Source organism: Calidris pugnax, unplaced genomic scaffold (genome assembly GCF_001431845.1).
Source record: "Calidris pugnax isolate Ruff unplaced genomic scaffold, ASM143184v1 scaffold271, whole genome shotgun sequence".
NCBI lineage: Eukaryota > Metazoa > Chordata > Aves > Charadriiformes > Scolopacidae > Calidris > Calidris pugnax.
Genome location: NW_015091003.1, coordinates 1,018,439 through 1,036,407, shown reverse-complemented (window position 1 = coordinate 1,036,407; position 17,969 = coordinate 1,018,439). Strand labels below are relative to the sequence as shown.

At 41.7% G+C, this 17,969-nt stretch overlaps 1 protein-coding gene across 1 annotated transcript; it reads left to right on the top strand.

Annotated features, from left to right (window-relative positions):
- The first annotated feature begins 132 nt into the window (after positions 1–132).
- Positions 133–15,973, top strand: LRIT3 (leucine-rich repeat, immunoglobulin-like and transmembrane domains 3). Its single transcript, XM_014955583.1, has 4 exons — positions 133–589; positions 2,001–2,479; positions 10,768–11,073; positions 12,113–15,973. The coding sequence occupies exons 1-4, from the start codon at positions 474–476 to the stop codon at positions 13,213–13,215; spliced, it is 2,004 nt and encodes a 667-aa protein (XP_014811069.1). The 5' UTR covers positions 133–473; the 3' UTR covers positions 13,216–15,973.
- The last annotated feature ends 1,996 nt before the right edge of the window (positions 15,974–17,969 follow it).

The window sequence follows — 17,969 nt, the reverse complement described above, 5'->3', positions numbered from 1 at the left end:
AAAACTGGTTTTACGTGATTTTTTTAAAAGCTCTGAAATCTATTAATCCTATTAATTTGTAATTTTTAGTATTAAAGAAAGCGCCATGCAGTATCCTCATAATTTACTAGATTTCCTTCAGGAACCTTGGAACACTTTATGGACAGTAAATAACGCATTGCCTTTTAGAAGGAGCAAAGAGATATTTGATTACATACTAACCCTGCAAGCTGCATATTAAAATAGCCTTGAACCATGCTGGATATGATTTGAAACAGAGTGTGTTCTTCTGTCGGAATAAAGAATGAGCCGGTTTAACTGATCCCTTTCAGGATACATTTGAAGGTTAAGCAACTACAGATCTCAGCTAATCTGATGTAATCTGCTGTTACTAAATGGATGTCTACGTTCACATACGTAGCACACTGCACACGAGTGCCTAGGAATAAAGTTTTCCAATTTTTTTTTCATATCTGTTCTGCTGAGAGGGAGCCATGTATCTTTTTATTTACTTCTACCTCCTAATGAGCTTTTTTGAAGAAGTGCAGGGCTTTTGTCCTTCACAATGCACTTGCGTTTACCATGGCAGAAGCGATGGCACTGGAACAAGGTACTTATTTTATTATTTGTTATACAAAGCGATTTATAAGGAAAAGGCTTGAAGAAATGAGAAGTAATGTTTGCATAGGTTGCAAATTAGTTTTAGCATGGTTGAATAAAAGGTATATTTTACACTTGTGTTATATGACTAGCGGTGTTTCTGAATAGCAGCAGATGGTGATTATGGCTTTGTACTTAGCAAATAGCTATTCTACTCTAGATCTTCAGTTTTTGCAGAAGGAAATTTCTTCCTGCTCCATGATTTTCCCACTATTGTAATGTCCTTCCTATTTCTACAAAGTAGTTGTCTACTGTGAAGTGATTCTGGTTTACATAAATACAGTAGTTTCTTCTTTCTTTTTAATCTGCAGGAAAATCAGATAATTTTTGGTAGTGAAATTTATTTGAATTTTGATGATCTGGCTATTGTCATGTTAACTTTGGGAAATACTGTTTGTCATTGCGACTTACTGTCACAACCTATCTAGTCTAAAGCTGCATGAGGAGAAAGTAAAATAGAGGAAGAATATAGAGAAAGCAGGACAAAATTAAAGATTTTTTCCCCTTATTGAGGGGAGGGGAGTCTTCAAGCCAACATGGGCAAACAGTGTACCCCAAAGGAATGGAAGCGTGCTGATTCCTGAGAATGCTGACAAATCCCATTTCACTGAAATCAACGGGAGGAGAAAGTTCTTAAAAGCAGGTCATGTCTATGTAGACACTAGAAATAAGGCTAGAAAGCTCTTCTCTAGGTAAATATGCTAACACTTTTGATTTTCAGTCTATTCTGAAATTGTCTATATGTTGTCTATTGTCTGTATAGACAAATACTTTGAATCTTCATCGTGCAGAAAACTAGAAATTACTAGGTAAATATGCTAACACTTTTGATTTTCGGTCTATTCTGGAATTGTCTATATGTTGTCTATTGTATATATAGGCAAATACTTTGAATCTTCATCATGCAGAAAAACTAGAAATTGGTAATCCAGTATTCTGAATTTTAGTGAAACAAGTGACAAGCAGTTCACACTGGAGATTGCCTGTATTATTCCTTATACCGTGGCTTCTGTTTTTCAGTTATCAATAGAATGATGGACAGAAGACAGTGTTTACATGCTTTAGAATAAAGCAAATTAGATTTCATATGAAAGGATCATTGCTAATTTGTATTCTTTTTCTCTTTAGAAGAATCCACATTTGTCTTACTGGTTTTTCAATTCAGAGGGCTGCTCTTGGTCTAAAGTTCTTTATTTTCAATTCAGAGGGCTGCTCTTGGTCTAATGTTCTGCTCATAGAGTTGCAGAAAGTAATAGTATTTGCTTTTAAATCTGAAATACAAATTCCTGAGAAAGAAATGCCAATCTCTCTCTCGTTTATTTGTCTGTTTGTTTGTTTGTTTTTCCCCCTTTGGATGCAAGGTCTGTGCTCTGTAACGATCCTGACATGTATGAGATCCCTGTGAATGTTCCTGTGGATACCGTCAAGCTTCGGATAGAGAAAACCGTCATACGAAGGATTCCAACTGAAGCCTTTTACTATCTAGTAGATCTCAAGTACCTGTGGGTAACTTACAACTGCGTAGCCAACGTTGATATCAGCAGTTTCTATAACTTGAAACAGCTACACGAGCTACGGCTGGATGGTAACCTGCTCTCCACTTTCCCTTGGGAATCGCTGGCGGAGATGCCCAACCTGCGGACCCTTGACTTACACAACAATAAAGTGACCAGCATCCCCGCTGAGGCTGGCAGGTACCTGAGGAACCTCACCTACCTGGACATATCCAGCAACAAGCTCACCACCTTGCCATCGGACTTGATGGACATTTGGCCTCCCTTCTCAGAAGCTGTCCTGCCCAAGAACACAGACATTCTGGCAACCCAGAGAGTCATTTTGGGTACGTTAAACAGCCCGGCTCGTTCCTTATTAGAATATACCTAAATATTAAGATATAAGTGAGAGCAGGTAGGGGACCAGCCTGTGGTTCAGGAGAGTGGGTTTTATCCAGATCAATCTTCTGGTTTTCTCTGTGATTATTTATTTATTTATTTTCTGTTGGTGGCAGAGAACCTTAAAATGAAGATTGACCTCCATGGAGTGACCTCCATGTATATTGTCATCTCAAGGTCATAAAACTGAAAGTAAAATCTATAGGATTCCAGTCTAAAGGAGTACAGGCCACGTGGTATATTCAGTATCCATAAAAATGCAGGACTTCCAAAAATTTTGGTTTTGCTGACGTTTCCCTCCTCACTGCCTGGTTGCAACCACAAGCACGTCCGTTTGCAACTGGTTTTTCCAGTGACACACAAGCCAAACAAGTAGCTAGAGCTGATGCTCGTGTGAAGCCTGTCCTGAGACACAGAGCTCTAGATAGTGGTGGTGGCTTAAAAGAGTCCATCTCTGCTCTCTCCATGATTCCTGTTGACCTTGTGTTGCTCTAAAGCTGACTGATTATCCTGAAGTTTTTCCCAATTTACGTGTTGCTTATGGGAGAGACAATAGGAATCTGATCCCTACAACTCCATAGGTCTTTTTATAGCATTTAAAGTAAGTATTTAAGAATAGTTTGGCCAGAGTCTTCCACAGTTTCAGAAAATGGATGGAACAGCTCTCTCAGTAGCATTCTCTTCTGTTGCTCTCTATGTATAAGTCCATGTCTTGATGGTTTTGTACTGTAGTGCAGCAGGTGAAAGGGAGGAAAAGCAGCTGACTCCCCATAAATTAACTGCAGTAGTTCTATACCCACTGCCAAAGATCTGCCCTGCATTGTACTGCCCAGTATTTCCAATTTCTTGACCTAAACCCCCACTCTCCAGTGGTCATTTTTTTTTTTCACCTGCAGAAGCTGCAATTTGAAACTCTCATTCAGATGAGACTGTATGTAAGTCACTTAATAAATGCAAGTAGGCTGAATGAGTTCCTCACGTAAATGGGAACTGTAGGTTTGCAGCATTAATAGGATCTTTGTTTATTCATTATTAAAATATAATTAAAAAAATGAAAAGAAAAAGCTGTAAAATGAACTCCAGCTCAGTACCCCTTTCCCTGCGCCCACACGGAAGGCTACAGGAGGCAGGAGAGGAGGAGCTAACTGTGCTAGATCTAATCCTCCTGATGATCTCATGTGGGAGTCCCAGAGGTTATTTGCTCTCTTTACCTTAAGTAGCCCTCACCACTTAAAAACCAAAAGAAAGAAAGAAACAAAACAAACACCAAAAAAACCCCAAAACCACGCACGGTCTTCTCTCCTCTTTGTTGGTGCAGGCACTTTACCAGCTTCCTCTAGTCCTGGAAAAAACCCTCTGGTGCCAGCATTGAGTTCTCTAGGGACTTGGATGTGACCTTTGGATCATTTTCATTTATGAACTACAATTGGGTTTGAACACAGATCTCCAGAGGTGAATACACGCTGGGTTCAAACAACACCTTGCTTCTCTTTCTTTTAACGTTACGTGCCGAGGGAGACTCTGTGCAGTGATTATAGTTTTGGATCTGAGAATGCAAAATGCCAGGTAGTATTTTCATTGTATTATCTTGAGTAAATCTACCATAGGTAAGCTGTGAATAATTAGGTGAATTATCTTTCATTGACTTATAGAATCATAGAATGGTTTGGGTTGGAAGGGGCCTTAAAGATCATCAAGTTCCAACCCCCTGCCCTGGACAGGGACACCTCCCACCAGACCAGGTTGCTCAAAGCCTTGACTTCATAGCCTTCTGATGAGTATATCTCAATGCAGACAGACAATGCTTGCTATAGAAGAAATTCTATAGGAAGTAAAACATCCCCTTCCTCTGGAGATTAGAAAGTGAGGTGGTCTTTATGCTGTGGGTTATTTTGACAAGCTTAGTCTCCCCTAAGTGTTAGCTCTATTATCCACAGTACTGGAGCTTCTGAAGTTGTGGTTATGCACAGGCTCATCCTGAGGTTGCCATTGATGGACTGTTGCAAAGCAGTTCTTTTCCAGGAAAGAATGGTTGGTAGAAACTGTTAGGCTAGAAAGATAACCTATGAGTTGAGATGTCTCTATAATGCTCCGGCCATAGGAGATGTTGGCTTAGAACGACAGGAGCAAGATGTGCTCGGTGGCATTGTTTCCTCTCCGACACCCCTCCTGTCTCTGCTGGGATTGCTGGCACCTGAAGGAGTAGAAATGTATCCCATAGATACTCTTCTCCTCCTCTGAGGTGGAGGTGAGAGTCACAGGGGTGTGTGGTCAGGAAGGATTCCCAAAAGGCTTCTAGCCTGCTGGGATGCAGATCTGGATGAACTGAACCGTTCTGGTTAAGTCAGTACTGTTCTTACAGCTTGGAGCCAGATCGTTCCAGAGCCTTCTCTGGTAACCTCTTCCAGTGCTTATCTATCAGGATAGTGAGAAAGTTTCTCTTAATATCTAACCTCAATCTCCCTCACTGCAAACTAAGCTGATTACCTATTGTCCTACATGAGATGGACGTACAGAAACACTAATTACCATCTCTCATAGTAACCTTTCATACATTTTCCTTCCCTGTTTGCCGCGTTAACCAATCGCACCATTTCTTTCAGCACTTTCTTACGAACTGTGAGGCTTGCTTTTTAAAATTTTCTACCATAGTTACTGGTTCCCTTTGGACTCCTTTGTGATTAAAAATAAGAAAGGTTTCTCTTAAAATGTGATGCCCACGATTGCAACCATCGAAGCAGTGCTTGCTGTGATGCTCAGTAGTGTCCTGTGTTCTCCAGCTGTTCTCTGTGCCAGTGTTCCACCCAGTTATGTGCCTACCTGGAACAGCATCTGCAGACAGAGCTCTGCCAGAAGCTGGAACCCTGAGCAAATAAATGCTGGTTTTGTCTGGTGGGGAAAACAGCAGTCAGATTTTACTTAGTGTAAGAAATCATGGCTTGGGCTGGCTTCTCTCCTAGTTCTGGCAAAACAAGATTGTCCCTTGTGTTTAATTAACAAGATCGACAACAGCAAAGCCCCAAACCCAAATGTTTGTGCCTACGTGTTTTTTAACACCAGGAGGCAATTTTGTCTTCAGTGTCTTGATTGAGCATCAAGAAGGTTGCACGTAAGAGAAAGTTCAGGCTCCCTGTGTCTACTTCAAGGACTCTTGGAGGAGCCATGAGGGCTTTTCCCTCATGGACTTTTACCAGGGGACTGGCAGGTTAGCATCTCCTTCTTCCAATTCATAATCTCTGCACTTAGGGGCTCGGGGTTGTTTTTTAAATTACCTCCTACTGGATGATGTTCCTCTGTGTGGACACTATGCTAAACGAAAGGTCAGGGAATGACTCCTGACCCTCTGGGCAAGCGGCTCACTCTGGCTTTCTTTCATCCACACAATTTAGGGCCAGCTCTCTTTAAAGCTGACTGACTGTTCCACACTTTGTAAGATTTATCCCTTGGTTTTCAGCGGGCTCTACGGGATGCTGCAGTGACTCTAAAATGTGACTGTGTGAGTGGGGGTGATTTTTCTTTAGTTCAGGCTGCCTGAAGTAAGGTAAGAGTCGCATCGCAACCCATAGAATTGTGCTTTTTATATATAAAATAGCAAGGCTATGTGGTGTTCCTGAGGGGCTGGTATATAGGGCTGGTATATAGAATCACAGAATCATAGAATAATATGGGGTTGGAAGGGAGCTCTGGAGATCATCCAGTCCAACCCCCTGCCAAAGCAGGGCCACCCAGAGCAGGTCCCACAGGAACCTGTCCAGGAGGGTTTGGAATGTCTCCAGAGAAGGAGACTCCACCACCTCTCTGGGCAGCCTCTTCCAGGGCTCTGCCACCCTCACAGGAAAGAAGTTCCTCCTCATGTTTAGGTGGAACTTCTTATACTCAAGTTTGTGCCCATTTCCTCTTGTCCTGTCACTGGGCACCATCACATGCAGGGTAGTTTGGAGGTGCAAAGCCTGTTGCAGTTATGCTGGGGGAAAGAAGAGGATGGAGACACATGTCCTTGGTGTGGTCTCATCCCTAAGCCCTTCATGGAGCAGTCCCTGGAGTGTGAACTGTCCCTGGAGCCATGCCTGGCTTTGTCTTGGAGGGCGCCCTTTGGAACAGTTCAAAACAAAGCTGCGGAGTGAGCTGACAATTAAGCAGTGGAAATGACTGTGAGACCAGTGTGTGAGTTCATCTGGCCCTTTCTTGGTTGCCTCTGGAGCTATGGCCATATACTTTGCTCCAAATCACAGCTAGGTTTCAGCGTTGGCTGCTGTACAAAGTTGGAAATTTCTGGCGTGAATGATGGCAATAGCATTTTCCGTATGGAAAATTACATCTAGTGAGTCGCTGAGAGGAACAGAGGAATCCAGGATTTGATAGAGTGGCAGTTAGATGAGATCTTGCCTCTGTTGCACATAGAGGTGCCAAAAAATTTGAAATGCTGCAAGTCCCTCAGGCTCCCAGCTGTTACACTGTTATATTGGGTGGATGCTGCTTTTCCTGAACTACTCCCTAGGAATTACTGTGTGTAGGAAACACTGGGACACAGTGAGGGAAGTGGGCTTTACTGTTTAGGACCATGGATGAAAAATTTTGGAGCTTCAGTTGGAAGAGAGCCTTGGGTGTAGGTTGGCCCAAGCTGTAGCGAAGATTTCCATCAGCCCAAAACTTGAGTATTTCACATCCTGCCATTTTACAGCCATTGAAAAGCAATATATTATACAAGTTATGGTCTGAGACTGGTTACTGAGTTACAAAGGAAATTTTGCTCGTAGCTACCTTGAATCCTAAAGTCCATATTGACACAGGTTGGGGAAGCCCTGCTTACCCAGAGACTGCAAAAATGTGCATGCACGGACAGACATAAACATACACTTGCCATTGCTGTTGTACACGCAAGCATACATATAAATATGGGAGAGTAAATTGAAAATATAATAAATCTAGAATAGGGAAAGGTTTTTAGAGCAATTTCTAATCCATATTTAATGTTAAAATACACTCCATTGGTAAATTGCAATGCATAAATATTTAACAACGTTTGTTTTGCCTTCGTTAGTATTTCTTTCTCAGGGCAGGAAGCTGCCTTAATATTTCTACAAAATAATCCAGGGCTTTAAAAGACTTGGTGTTCTATCAGATTTCTCCTCTCTTCAATAGCTAACTGAAGTTTAATCAAATTCAGTGTTTTGTCCTTGCTTCCAACTCAATAGTGCTTTCATCTTTTCATTTTGGGAATTCACATGACTTGATGACTTACAATGGCTGTGCAAGTTTACTAAAAATAATGTGAATACAGCCAGATATTGGCAAGACACAGATAAATAGAAGGTATCAGCCATGGAGGCAAGCAAAGAACTCCTGTATCTGTATACATATTATATGTAAGTCCTGCTTCTTTATCCAGTTCCACTGGGAAGCATGATGGATGGGGGAGATGAGGTCACTAACTGAAATAACTCTTTCTTTGCACTAAAGCACAGAAGTACAGGGTCTTCTGGGAGTTATGGCTTTCTTCTCAAGTGGAAACCAGGCCTTCAGAATGATCTGAGATGGTCAAGCCTGTGTCCCAGACTGGACTGAACAACCATCCAATCTAAGGACTATCCACCTTTGCTTCATCATTCCTTCTGTTTTGTCATTTTCTGATACTTTTTGTTACTTTGGGACACTGGGAGAATATGAAAGCCATCTATTTATATATATGTTACGAAAAATTTCATCACCAAAAGTGTTGTCAGGCACTGGAACTGGCTGCCCAGGGAAGGGATTGAGTCACCACCCCTGGAGATATTTAAAAGAGGTCTAGATGTGGCACTCAGGGACATGGTTTAATGGTGGACTTGGCAGTGTTAGGTTTATGGTTGGACGTGTTGATCTTGAAGGTCTTTTCCAACCTAAATGATTCTATAATTCCATTTGAAAGACCTTTGTGCACTGCTAGCATAATAAAAATAATAATAAACCCCAATATTACAATAATAAACCCCATCCTTTCCTGCAGCAAAGTGTGTAGGCTGCAGAAAGACTGCATAAGAAATATTTGCAGTAGTGTTTGATGTGAGGAAGAACCTGCTGCCTGGTATGTGGGATGGGGGTCCTACTGATGCTGCAGATCTGTCCTGGTTAAGGCTGTGGAGCCACAGTTCCTGCCCTGCCACCAGCTTGTGGCACAGCTGCCCCGTGCTTCTGTCCTCTGGAGAGCAGAGGGCCCATGGTGGGAATTCACATACATTTTAGCAGCTTTTTTTATGGAGGAACTCTGGCAGTTGAGGCCTTGTTTCAAGGGGATCCTGTCTTCCTTCTTATACCTTCGGGGGAATTTAATTTTCAAACACTCAAAGTCTCTTTCTTAACATAGGGAAGAAAATTGACCCATTATAAGCAAGTGAGAATAATAATAAAAAAAAAAATATTACAGGAGTATTGTCTCTATCTCTCTAAGTACAAACTGAAGCTTGCCTAATTTAAAAGATGAGCACAAATAGTTACATACATGTGCTTGACCGGGCAGAATTTTCATGAGCACAAACAGTGGATGTGCTTGGACATAAGGAAAACATCTGGATTATATCTTTTTTCCTTGTAAATATATGTGTGAAGTTCATAGGAAAAATGTTCATATTTTGGAGATTTTTTATTTTTTTTTTTTAACTAAAACCAGTTGCTGATAGAGTTTCCTTGATTTCTCCTTCTCTGTTCCAGCGGGCAATAAGTAGTGAATAGATGTAAAATCTCTTATGTCTGGAAGGGGTGAAATTGGATTGTGATGTCAAAGTCATGGAATCTCTTCAGGTCAAGTCTTGTTTTAAAGAGGGGATTAATTGGGGTTTACTGTAGTTTTAACCAATCACTGCCATTGTGCTTAAAATAACCTAATCTTGGTCAGGCGATGAAAGGAAGCAATAGGTAATTATTCATGTATTGTTTCATCTACAGGTTTCTTCCAGAACAAAACCCAGAATTTTTCCAATAGCTGTTTTGATATTTCCTAAAAATACACACTGAGCACTATTAGCAGGTGCTTCAGGGTATTTTTAATCTTAATTTTTTTTTAATTAATGTGACTTGTCTGTTGCGCTAATTGGTAAATTCAATAGTGATGGATTCTTGCCTACCATCCTTCATTTCAGACTGTAAGTTCTGCTTATTGTTAATACTTGAAAAAAAAAGTATGCCCAAAAGTATAAGTCAAATGAGAAAATGCTTAAACTCATGTGTGATACGATGTGTGGTGTTTTACCTGCTGAAGCTGCTGTAGCTCTGTGGAGGTCAACATCGCAGAGTAATCAAATACCAGCTGAGGATTTAAACTTATATTCCTCAGAAATGGCTACTCTGTTTCACCATAGCAAGTTCACCAAGAGGGAGAAGCCTCTCATTCAAGGAATTTGGAATCAAGAGGCAGGTGTTAGCAGCCTCTAACAGAAGAGGAGAGACAGCATTCTTGTGTGCCATTGTAAAAATCTTGTAGTCATCAGCTTTTTTTTCAGGGTCCTTTGCATTTTCCACTCTTCTGCTATTCTTTTGGAGTGTTATTTCAGAGGTTTTCGTAAATTGAAGCGAGATTTCTAAGAATATTGGTGTAGTTCAGAGCCAGATAAGAATTTTATTGGCCTAAAGCCTCTTCTCCTTAGCTTTTATCCTTTTTTTCAAGGAGCAGAGATATTGGTGTAAGCTCTTAAATTATCTGCAAGCATTGAAAAAAGGCTCAGAGAACATCCAACTGTAAGAGCCCAAAGGAGGACTCAGAGCAGAGGAGAGTGACAGGATGCAATAGCCCTGAGAAGCTATCTTTCCAGAAGTCACGTGCAGGTGAAAATGTATCTTCAGTCTTAAGACATCTTTTCAAAGTGTTTTTTCCTAGATAAATAGCAAAGTTAAGGAAAGGCACTGCCAGCATATCACTATGCTCCTGTAAGCTTCTGTGAAGAAAAAAAGGTTAGCTTAATAAATGCTTATACTGTTCTTCCTCACCTCTGCAAAAACTCCCCTCCCAATCAGCTGAACAAAAAAAGCCAAATGGAAAGAGGAAAAGATGAATGCAGGATCCTTGATTGTACTTGGTGGAAGTCAGGCGTCATGCTGTAATCACAACATCCCTTTGTAGCCTGACAAACATTTTTGTTTTGTTTTGGGATCCTTGATTGTACTTGGTGGAAGTCAGGTGTCATGCTGTAATCACAACATCCCTATGCAGCCTGACAAACAGGTTTGTTTTGGGTTTTTTTCCCCTCTTCCCTCCCTGCTCCAGGTTTGCAGGACAACCCATGGTTTTGCGACTGTCGCATTTCAAAGCTGATTGAATTTTCCAAAATTGTGGACAACTCCCTTGTGCTTCTCGATCCACTGGTCTCGTGTAGCGGACCCGAGAGCCTGGCAGGAATCTTGTTCCAGAGAGCTGAGTTGGAGCAGTGTCTTAAACCCTCCGTGATGACCTCCGCGACCAAAATCACTTCCCCGCTGGGAAGCAACGTCCTGCTGCGCTGCGACGCGACCGGGTACCCCACGCCGCAGCTCACTTGGACTAGGTCAGACAATATACCAGTGAACTATACAGGTATAACTGCTCTTTTATAGGAAATGGGAGAGCCTGAAATTGTCGGGTTGCTTGTGCTTTGAGATCATTAGAATGAGTAACAAAGGGCCACCTATTGCGTCAAGCTGGCCATTTTACCTGGGCAAGAGCTGTTAGCGAAATTCTTTGTCTAGGTCTTGGGTCTGAACAGGTCCAACAGACTGTTCTGACCCTCAGTGTGGTCTGTAATCAAAACAATGTGTGTGGAGGAGGGAAATGGATGAAGTGGGGGAAGGATAAAGGAAAATAGAGCTTGGGATAATTGAGCCCTAACTCAGAAGCTGAAAACCAGAAAGGAGAATTTGTCACTGGAATCTCCATTTTGGTTCCAAATGTTAAACAATCTAGACGGGCCATAACTAAGCCACTTAAAACTTAGCATTGTAAACACAGGATTTTCCAAAATCATGTTTTCTATGTTATTTGCATGTTTATTGTTTATTTGTTACACCCATCTTGAATGGTAAAGAGGCTGTGACTGTCTCACATCATTCTAGTTGCTATGATAGAGATTATGCAGTAACTTAAATATAAAAAATGTTTCTTGCTAGTGCCCAGCGTTATCTTATATTGTAGGTCTGAAGAAGGTAATAGTCCAAAGTACTGAAATATCTTAAAACAAAAGTAATTTCCAAAATTGTTTTAAATGGCTAGTGTGTTCAGTGTCGCTTGAAGTCAGTCAGACTTGTATTTCCCAGTAACTTAGCAGTTCTAAGACATTTGATTTCTCTTTATGTGGTTTTGGTTCACTTAGTGAAACTGCAAATTATGTTGTAATTCCTCCAGACGTTCAATTCCATTCTGACCCAAGCTCAGCCCTTTTCTGCAATAGTGTAAAATGTCAAGGAGTTCTATAGTTTGTGTGTGTGGGGGGGTTGGTTTGTGGTTTTGTTTTTTTTTTTAAGGAATTTAATACATGTGATTCCTTCTGGCAGAAATAACTTAAGGTTAGTAGTCTAATAATGGTTACTTTCACTCCAGCTCACTTTTATAATGTTTTTCTCTTTTTATTTTCCTGTAGTAATTCAAGAAACACCCGGAGAGGGTGTCAGATGGTCCATAATAAGCTTGACAGGGATTTCATACAAGGATGCAGGAGAATACAGGTGTAAAGCCAAGAACTTGGCAGGAATGTCAGAAGCTGCTGTTACCGTCACAGTGGTTGGTGTAGTTACTACAACCGTGTCACCACAGAAGTATGGCAGGAAGCAAGAGGCAGAGAGACAGAATACCACTCAGGAGGAATCCAAGCAGGAACCTGAGAGGACAACCACACCTCTTCCCACCACACCCACCACCACAGCACTGGTTAGCACTGAACGATCAACGAGCATCAGGTTTACTGACAAGAAGCAATCCAGGCTCGTGTTCGATGGGAAGAAAAATTCAAAAGCAGCAACAAATGGAAACAAAAGGCAAACTGGGGAGATAAGCAAGAAAGGTGAGGATACAAAGTCGACTGGGGAGATAAGCAAGAAAGGTGAGGATGCTTCATTGAGTACAGCAAGTACGGCGGAGCAAAATGTTACAGTAAAGAACCTAAGAGTGATCAGTGAAACTGATGAAAGAGTGACCTTAACTTGGAAAACTGTCAACGCCACGGGCAACTCGGCAGTGACTGTGTTATACTCAAAGTATGGTGAGAAAGATATGTTGCCTCTGAGCACCGACTCCAGCAAAAACAAAGTCACAATCGATGGTTTGCAGCCTAGTACTCAATATATGGCGTGTGTCTCACCCAAAGGAGTGCCACCTACGGAAGAGCAGTGCATTATTTTCTCCACTGATAGGTTAAACGATGACAGCAGCTCTCAGTTTTCTATCCTGATATTGGCCAGCAGCGCAGCGTGTGTGGTTGTTTTACCTTTGATATTTTTCTTACTCTATAAAGTTTTAAAACTTCGCGTGAAACCAAAAACTGCAAAGGAAGCTGACCTTGCAAAAGAGACCTATGTGAAATTTGAAACGCTGTCTCTGAAGCCTCGAACAGTGAATGCAGGAGAGCAGCTCTGGGCACGAAGGTACACGGATGAGTCAGAAAGACTTCTCCTCTGTTCTAGGTCAAGCATGGATTCTCAAATGACCTTCAAAAGCGAGGGCTCTAGGTCTGAGTATCTGTGTTGAACGTAGGCGAGGGTGGAGGAAATGGAATATACAACGGGTAAAATCAATCCAAAGTGATGATACTGCATCTGGAAGCAGGTGGCTGTCAGAATATTTATGCAGTCTACTGGATGGGGAGGGTGGTGGGTAGGAGGGAGAACAGAAGGAAGATGTTGCCAGTTTATTTTCTTTTTTTATGTTTGTGACACTGGATGTGAGGGAATGATGTTCCTTAAAAGATGAATACAGCATGAAGTCGTTGCCTGGTTAAAGATCTTATATTTTTTGTTTTCATTAAAACATCATTCTTTTTTCTCTTCTCTTGTTTTACTGTATGATGTGCTAGTTGCATGTATCAAACATTATTCACAACCTTCATAAAACGTATGTACTTAAAAATAATAGGAAAACAGTTTCAACCACTTCTAATGAAGTCAAAACTTTATCTGAAGATACAAGTTTTCTTCTGACACCAGCTTGTGCTTTGAGATGTCATACAACTCTGTTTGTACAGTATCTTGGGCTGGAAGTGATCTCAGGCCAATGAAGACTGAAGCTAGGTAGCCACAGCTTATGGACTCTTGAGAGGTACAATACACATATTGTCATTTTGCAGATGCTATGGCAAACGAGCATTTTCAGTATTCTGAAGCTCAGGTGAGATATCATTATGAGTAACTTCGTGAGAGATACTAGATATTAATAATGTTAATTTACATCAAATGATCTTATTGCAAAATCTCAGCCTTAGAACTTACTTGGATGCATATGTCTATATACCTCAATTTCAGAAATCTCTACAAAAGATTTTGTGGTATGGTGTAATACAACACACTTTCTTCTATACCTATATATTACATAGATATTGCACAATACTGTGTACTACAGTGTAGTAATACAATACATTTTGAGATACTGTAAGAGAAGGTCTTGTCCTCAGGTCATGTTGGATGTGTGATGAAGTTCATTGAGCACAGTGGAGGTTAATTGTAAGCATGCTTCCCAGTTTTTAAAAAATCAGGTATTAATATTGCTAGTAATGATGAAGGTAGAATTGCCTACTAATGATAATAATGAATTGTCTATTCTGAGGCTGCTTTTTTATTGCCTGAAGTAAACAACAGAGCTCTTATTGTTTTAATTTCAGATACTGTGGTTAAGAGTATGTATGAATTGAGAACCACAGTCTTTTCCTAAAAATTACAACTGAGTTATTTTCTTGGACCTTTCTACGCGTAGGAGAACTGTTTACTTTACTAGGAAATTGGGAATCTTCTCTTTCCAGAGGGAGAAATTTTACTCAAAGCTGCAAACCAAAGCTTAGTTAGTTAACTTTAAAATAGTAGCATTTCTTGGTGTCACTAGTGTGGTTAAAAAGCACTTTTTTTTCCATGGATAATTTTGATTGCAGTAAAAATGTTTTTAGTTTTCTGAGCGGAATATTTTTACTTTGTCTTTTTTTTTAATTTGTAATTTTTTTAGGGAAAGCAGATTCTCTTTGTGTCAAAACCGAGGTTCATCTGACAAGCAGTTCATGATAAACTACATTCTTAGCAGGACCTGAAGTGTTATGATGTTTGCCTTCTATTTCCCATATAGACGGTGTAGCCAGTAGTTGTTGCTGGAAGTGTTTCCAATTAAAAACACTACATTTGTAGCAACTATTTTAACTATTTTTTTTAAATTCCTGGAGAATATTTGATATTTCAGGTTTGAAAGCTTTGCAAGAAACTTGAATCTAATTCTGGAGCCCAGAAGTGCTATTCCCTGACTTATAGATGATACATCAATAAATCAGACTGAGGGGGTGCAAAGCTCGTTTGAGAGAGCTCACTTGCACATTTGGTTTAACTAATCCTTGTGAAATTAGCATGTCCTAAAGTTACAAATTAATCTCTATGACCATGCGTGCTATCAGTATATCAAAGATGTAATGTATTTTAAAGGGCAAGTTTTTTCAAGAAAACATGAGACATTATTTTTTCCAGAGCTTTTGAGACAACAAGAGTTGTAGAACCCAGAGGCTTCTGTACCTCATGTCAAAACAGCAAATTTGCTGGGGAATTCTGATAGGAATTTGATACAAAGGCCAAATCACACAATAAAGACGTGCCCTGCATCCCCCAGGATTGGTTTAATTAAAGAGCTGAAGAAATACTTCCGGTAACGGATGCAAATTTTTATACTGTAAATCGTTAATATTAATGATAGAAACATTGAGATAGACTTTGTCGCCCATAATCAATTTGTGTAATATCTTCTGAAACGCAATACTGAATCATTCATCACTATGAACAGTGATGACTGTCATCTATGCTTGCCTGGTAGGAGAATTTGAGAGGATTTAACCAATGTTTATGCATCATCGCCTTTTATATATTTTGCACTTTGTTAGGTCCATTCATCCTGCATTTCACCAAGAAGGTTAGACCTCTTTTTATTCACTACCTACAACGGGGGTGTCAAAATTGGATGGTTAATGAAATAACTGAGTAATGTGGGCTGAATTCCAAATAGACCTAATTTTTCCTTAAAGCTTCAATGGACCTCAGCACTTGTCACAGTTAACCACAATCCTGGCTTCAATGTGCACTTACTGAGCCAAACTTTAGGCTTCCATGTATCTATTTTAGTCCTTGCCATTGCTCACAGTGGACATGGTATTCACAGAATCATTCAGGTTGGATGAGACCCTTGGGATCATCGAGTCCAACCATCAACCCTACTCTACAAAGTTCTCCCCTACACCATATCCCCCAACACCACATCTAAACGACTCTTAAACACATCCAGGGATAGTGACTCCACCACCTCCTTGGGCAGCCTATTCCAGTGTCAACACTCTTTCTGTGAAAAATTGTTTCCTCATGTCCAGTCTAAACCTAACCTGTTGCAGCTTGAAGCCATTCCCTCTTGTTCTATCACTTCTATCATATCTGTCTATTCCTTGCCCTGTCATCAGTCTCATACTTTCCTCAGGTGGGGGATTAAGAGAGAAAACTCTTTTGTGTGTACCGTGAAAATGTCTGCAATAGCAAAAACATTCCGTTTTGAGCTATATCTAAGGGGTTAAACAAAGGACATTTTAAACTTGTTACCTTTTCAAAGAAGCAATTAAAATGGAAGTTGTTTTGATGTGAAAATAAAAGATTGTTTTTTATACATGACCATGCGTTTGCCTGACCCTTTCATCTTTGGTTAGAGCTATAGACAATTATGCGGTGAGTATAGCTGTGGGGACAAAAGGAAATCTGAGAAAAAATAAGAGAAAAAAATTCAAAAAACGGGAGATTAGGGGCCTGGAGCATCTGTCTTATGAGAAGAGGCTGAGGGACTTGGGTCTCTTTAGTCTAGAGAAGGCTGAGGAGGGATCTGATCAATGCTTATAAACACTTAAAGGGAGGGTGTCAAGAGGATGGGGCTGGTCTTTTTTCAGTGGTGCCCAGGGACAGGACAAGAGGAAATGGGCACAAACTGGAATAGAAGAAGTTCCACCTAAACATGAGGAGTTCTCCCTCATATTTGAGTGGAACTTCCCATGGTCCAGCTTGGGCCCGTTGCCCCTCGTCCTGTTGTCCCGATGAAAGTCATGAGGGCCTTTTGAAGAACATTGCCCTCTGAAGGGGAAAGGGGAGAGTGCGCAGTTTATGAATTTATTGGAAGTAAGAGGGGCGTGCATCAGTAGAGATTCTGGCTAGGGTGTGAATCCCACACATATCACAATAGTCCATCATTGGCCTCACTGGAGGCGGCGGCCAGGCCCGAGGCGAGGCCCGGATGTCCCCCCTCACCGCCCCAGCCGGAAGCCCGCGACAGCCAATCAGACGGCGGAGGGGGCGTAGCCAGGTGTCACGTGGACTTTAGAGGCGGGAAGAGCAGGCACGCGCTCGGCCGGCGGAGCGCGGCGCGTGGCTGTGGCGGAGCGCGGCGGGTGAGTGTGAGGGGAGGCACGCGGGGGCGGGGGGGGCTGGAAAGGAACCTTCCAGAGCTAGTCTGCACGGGGTCTGCAGGCACAGTCCAAAGGAATAAAGCCACCCAAACTGACTGAGCAGGTGGAGGTTCCAGGAGAGGCAGAGGATCCCCTGCCCTCTTGTCCCCAGGCAGAAGGAGGAGAGGATGGGGGGCAATGGAAGCAGGGACTCGCTCGGGGCAGCAGGAGACTCCCCTCCAGACCTTTCCCACCTTCCCAGGTGCCTGCACAGAACAGGTATGGGCCTCTGGAGATAGAGGATGAGGGGATGGAGGATGCTGATAAAGCCCCATCCAGGGAGCTGCTGAAGCAGCCAGCTCCGTGTATTAAGGCTGCTTCTGTGAGGAGCAGGAGGAGGGCAATAGTTCTAGGTGGTTCCATTCTGAGGGGAACTGAGTGTCCCATGTGCCGTCTGGACCCTTCCCAGAGGGAGGTCTGCTGCCTCCCTGGGGCCTGTGTCAGGGATAGAACCATTCCTGGCCTGATACGGCCCTCAGATTATTATCCTCTTTTGATCTTACAGGTAGTCAATGATGAGTTAAAAGTCTGAGGGCAACGAAGAAAGATTTCAGGGCTTTGGGATGATTTGTCAAGGGTTGAGGAGCACAAATTGTGTTCTCCTCTGTCCCTCCGGTTTTGGGGACTGATGAATGGGTAAACAAGAAGACCAGACAGATCAATGCCTGGCTCCAAACTGGTGCTACCAGCAGGGCTTTGGGTTCTCTGACCATAGTTTGATTTACAGGACACTGGGTCTGCTTGTAAAGGATGGGAAAACCTTATCCTGAAAGGGGATAAGGGTACT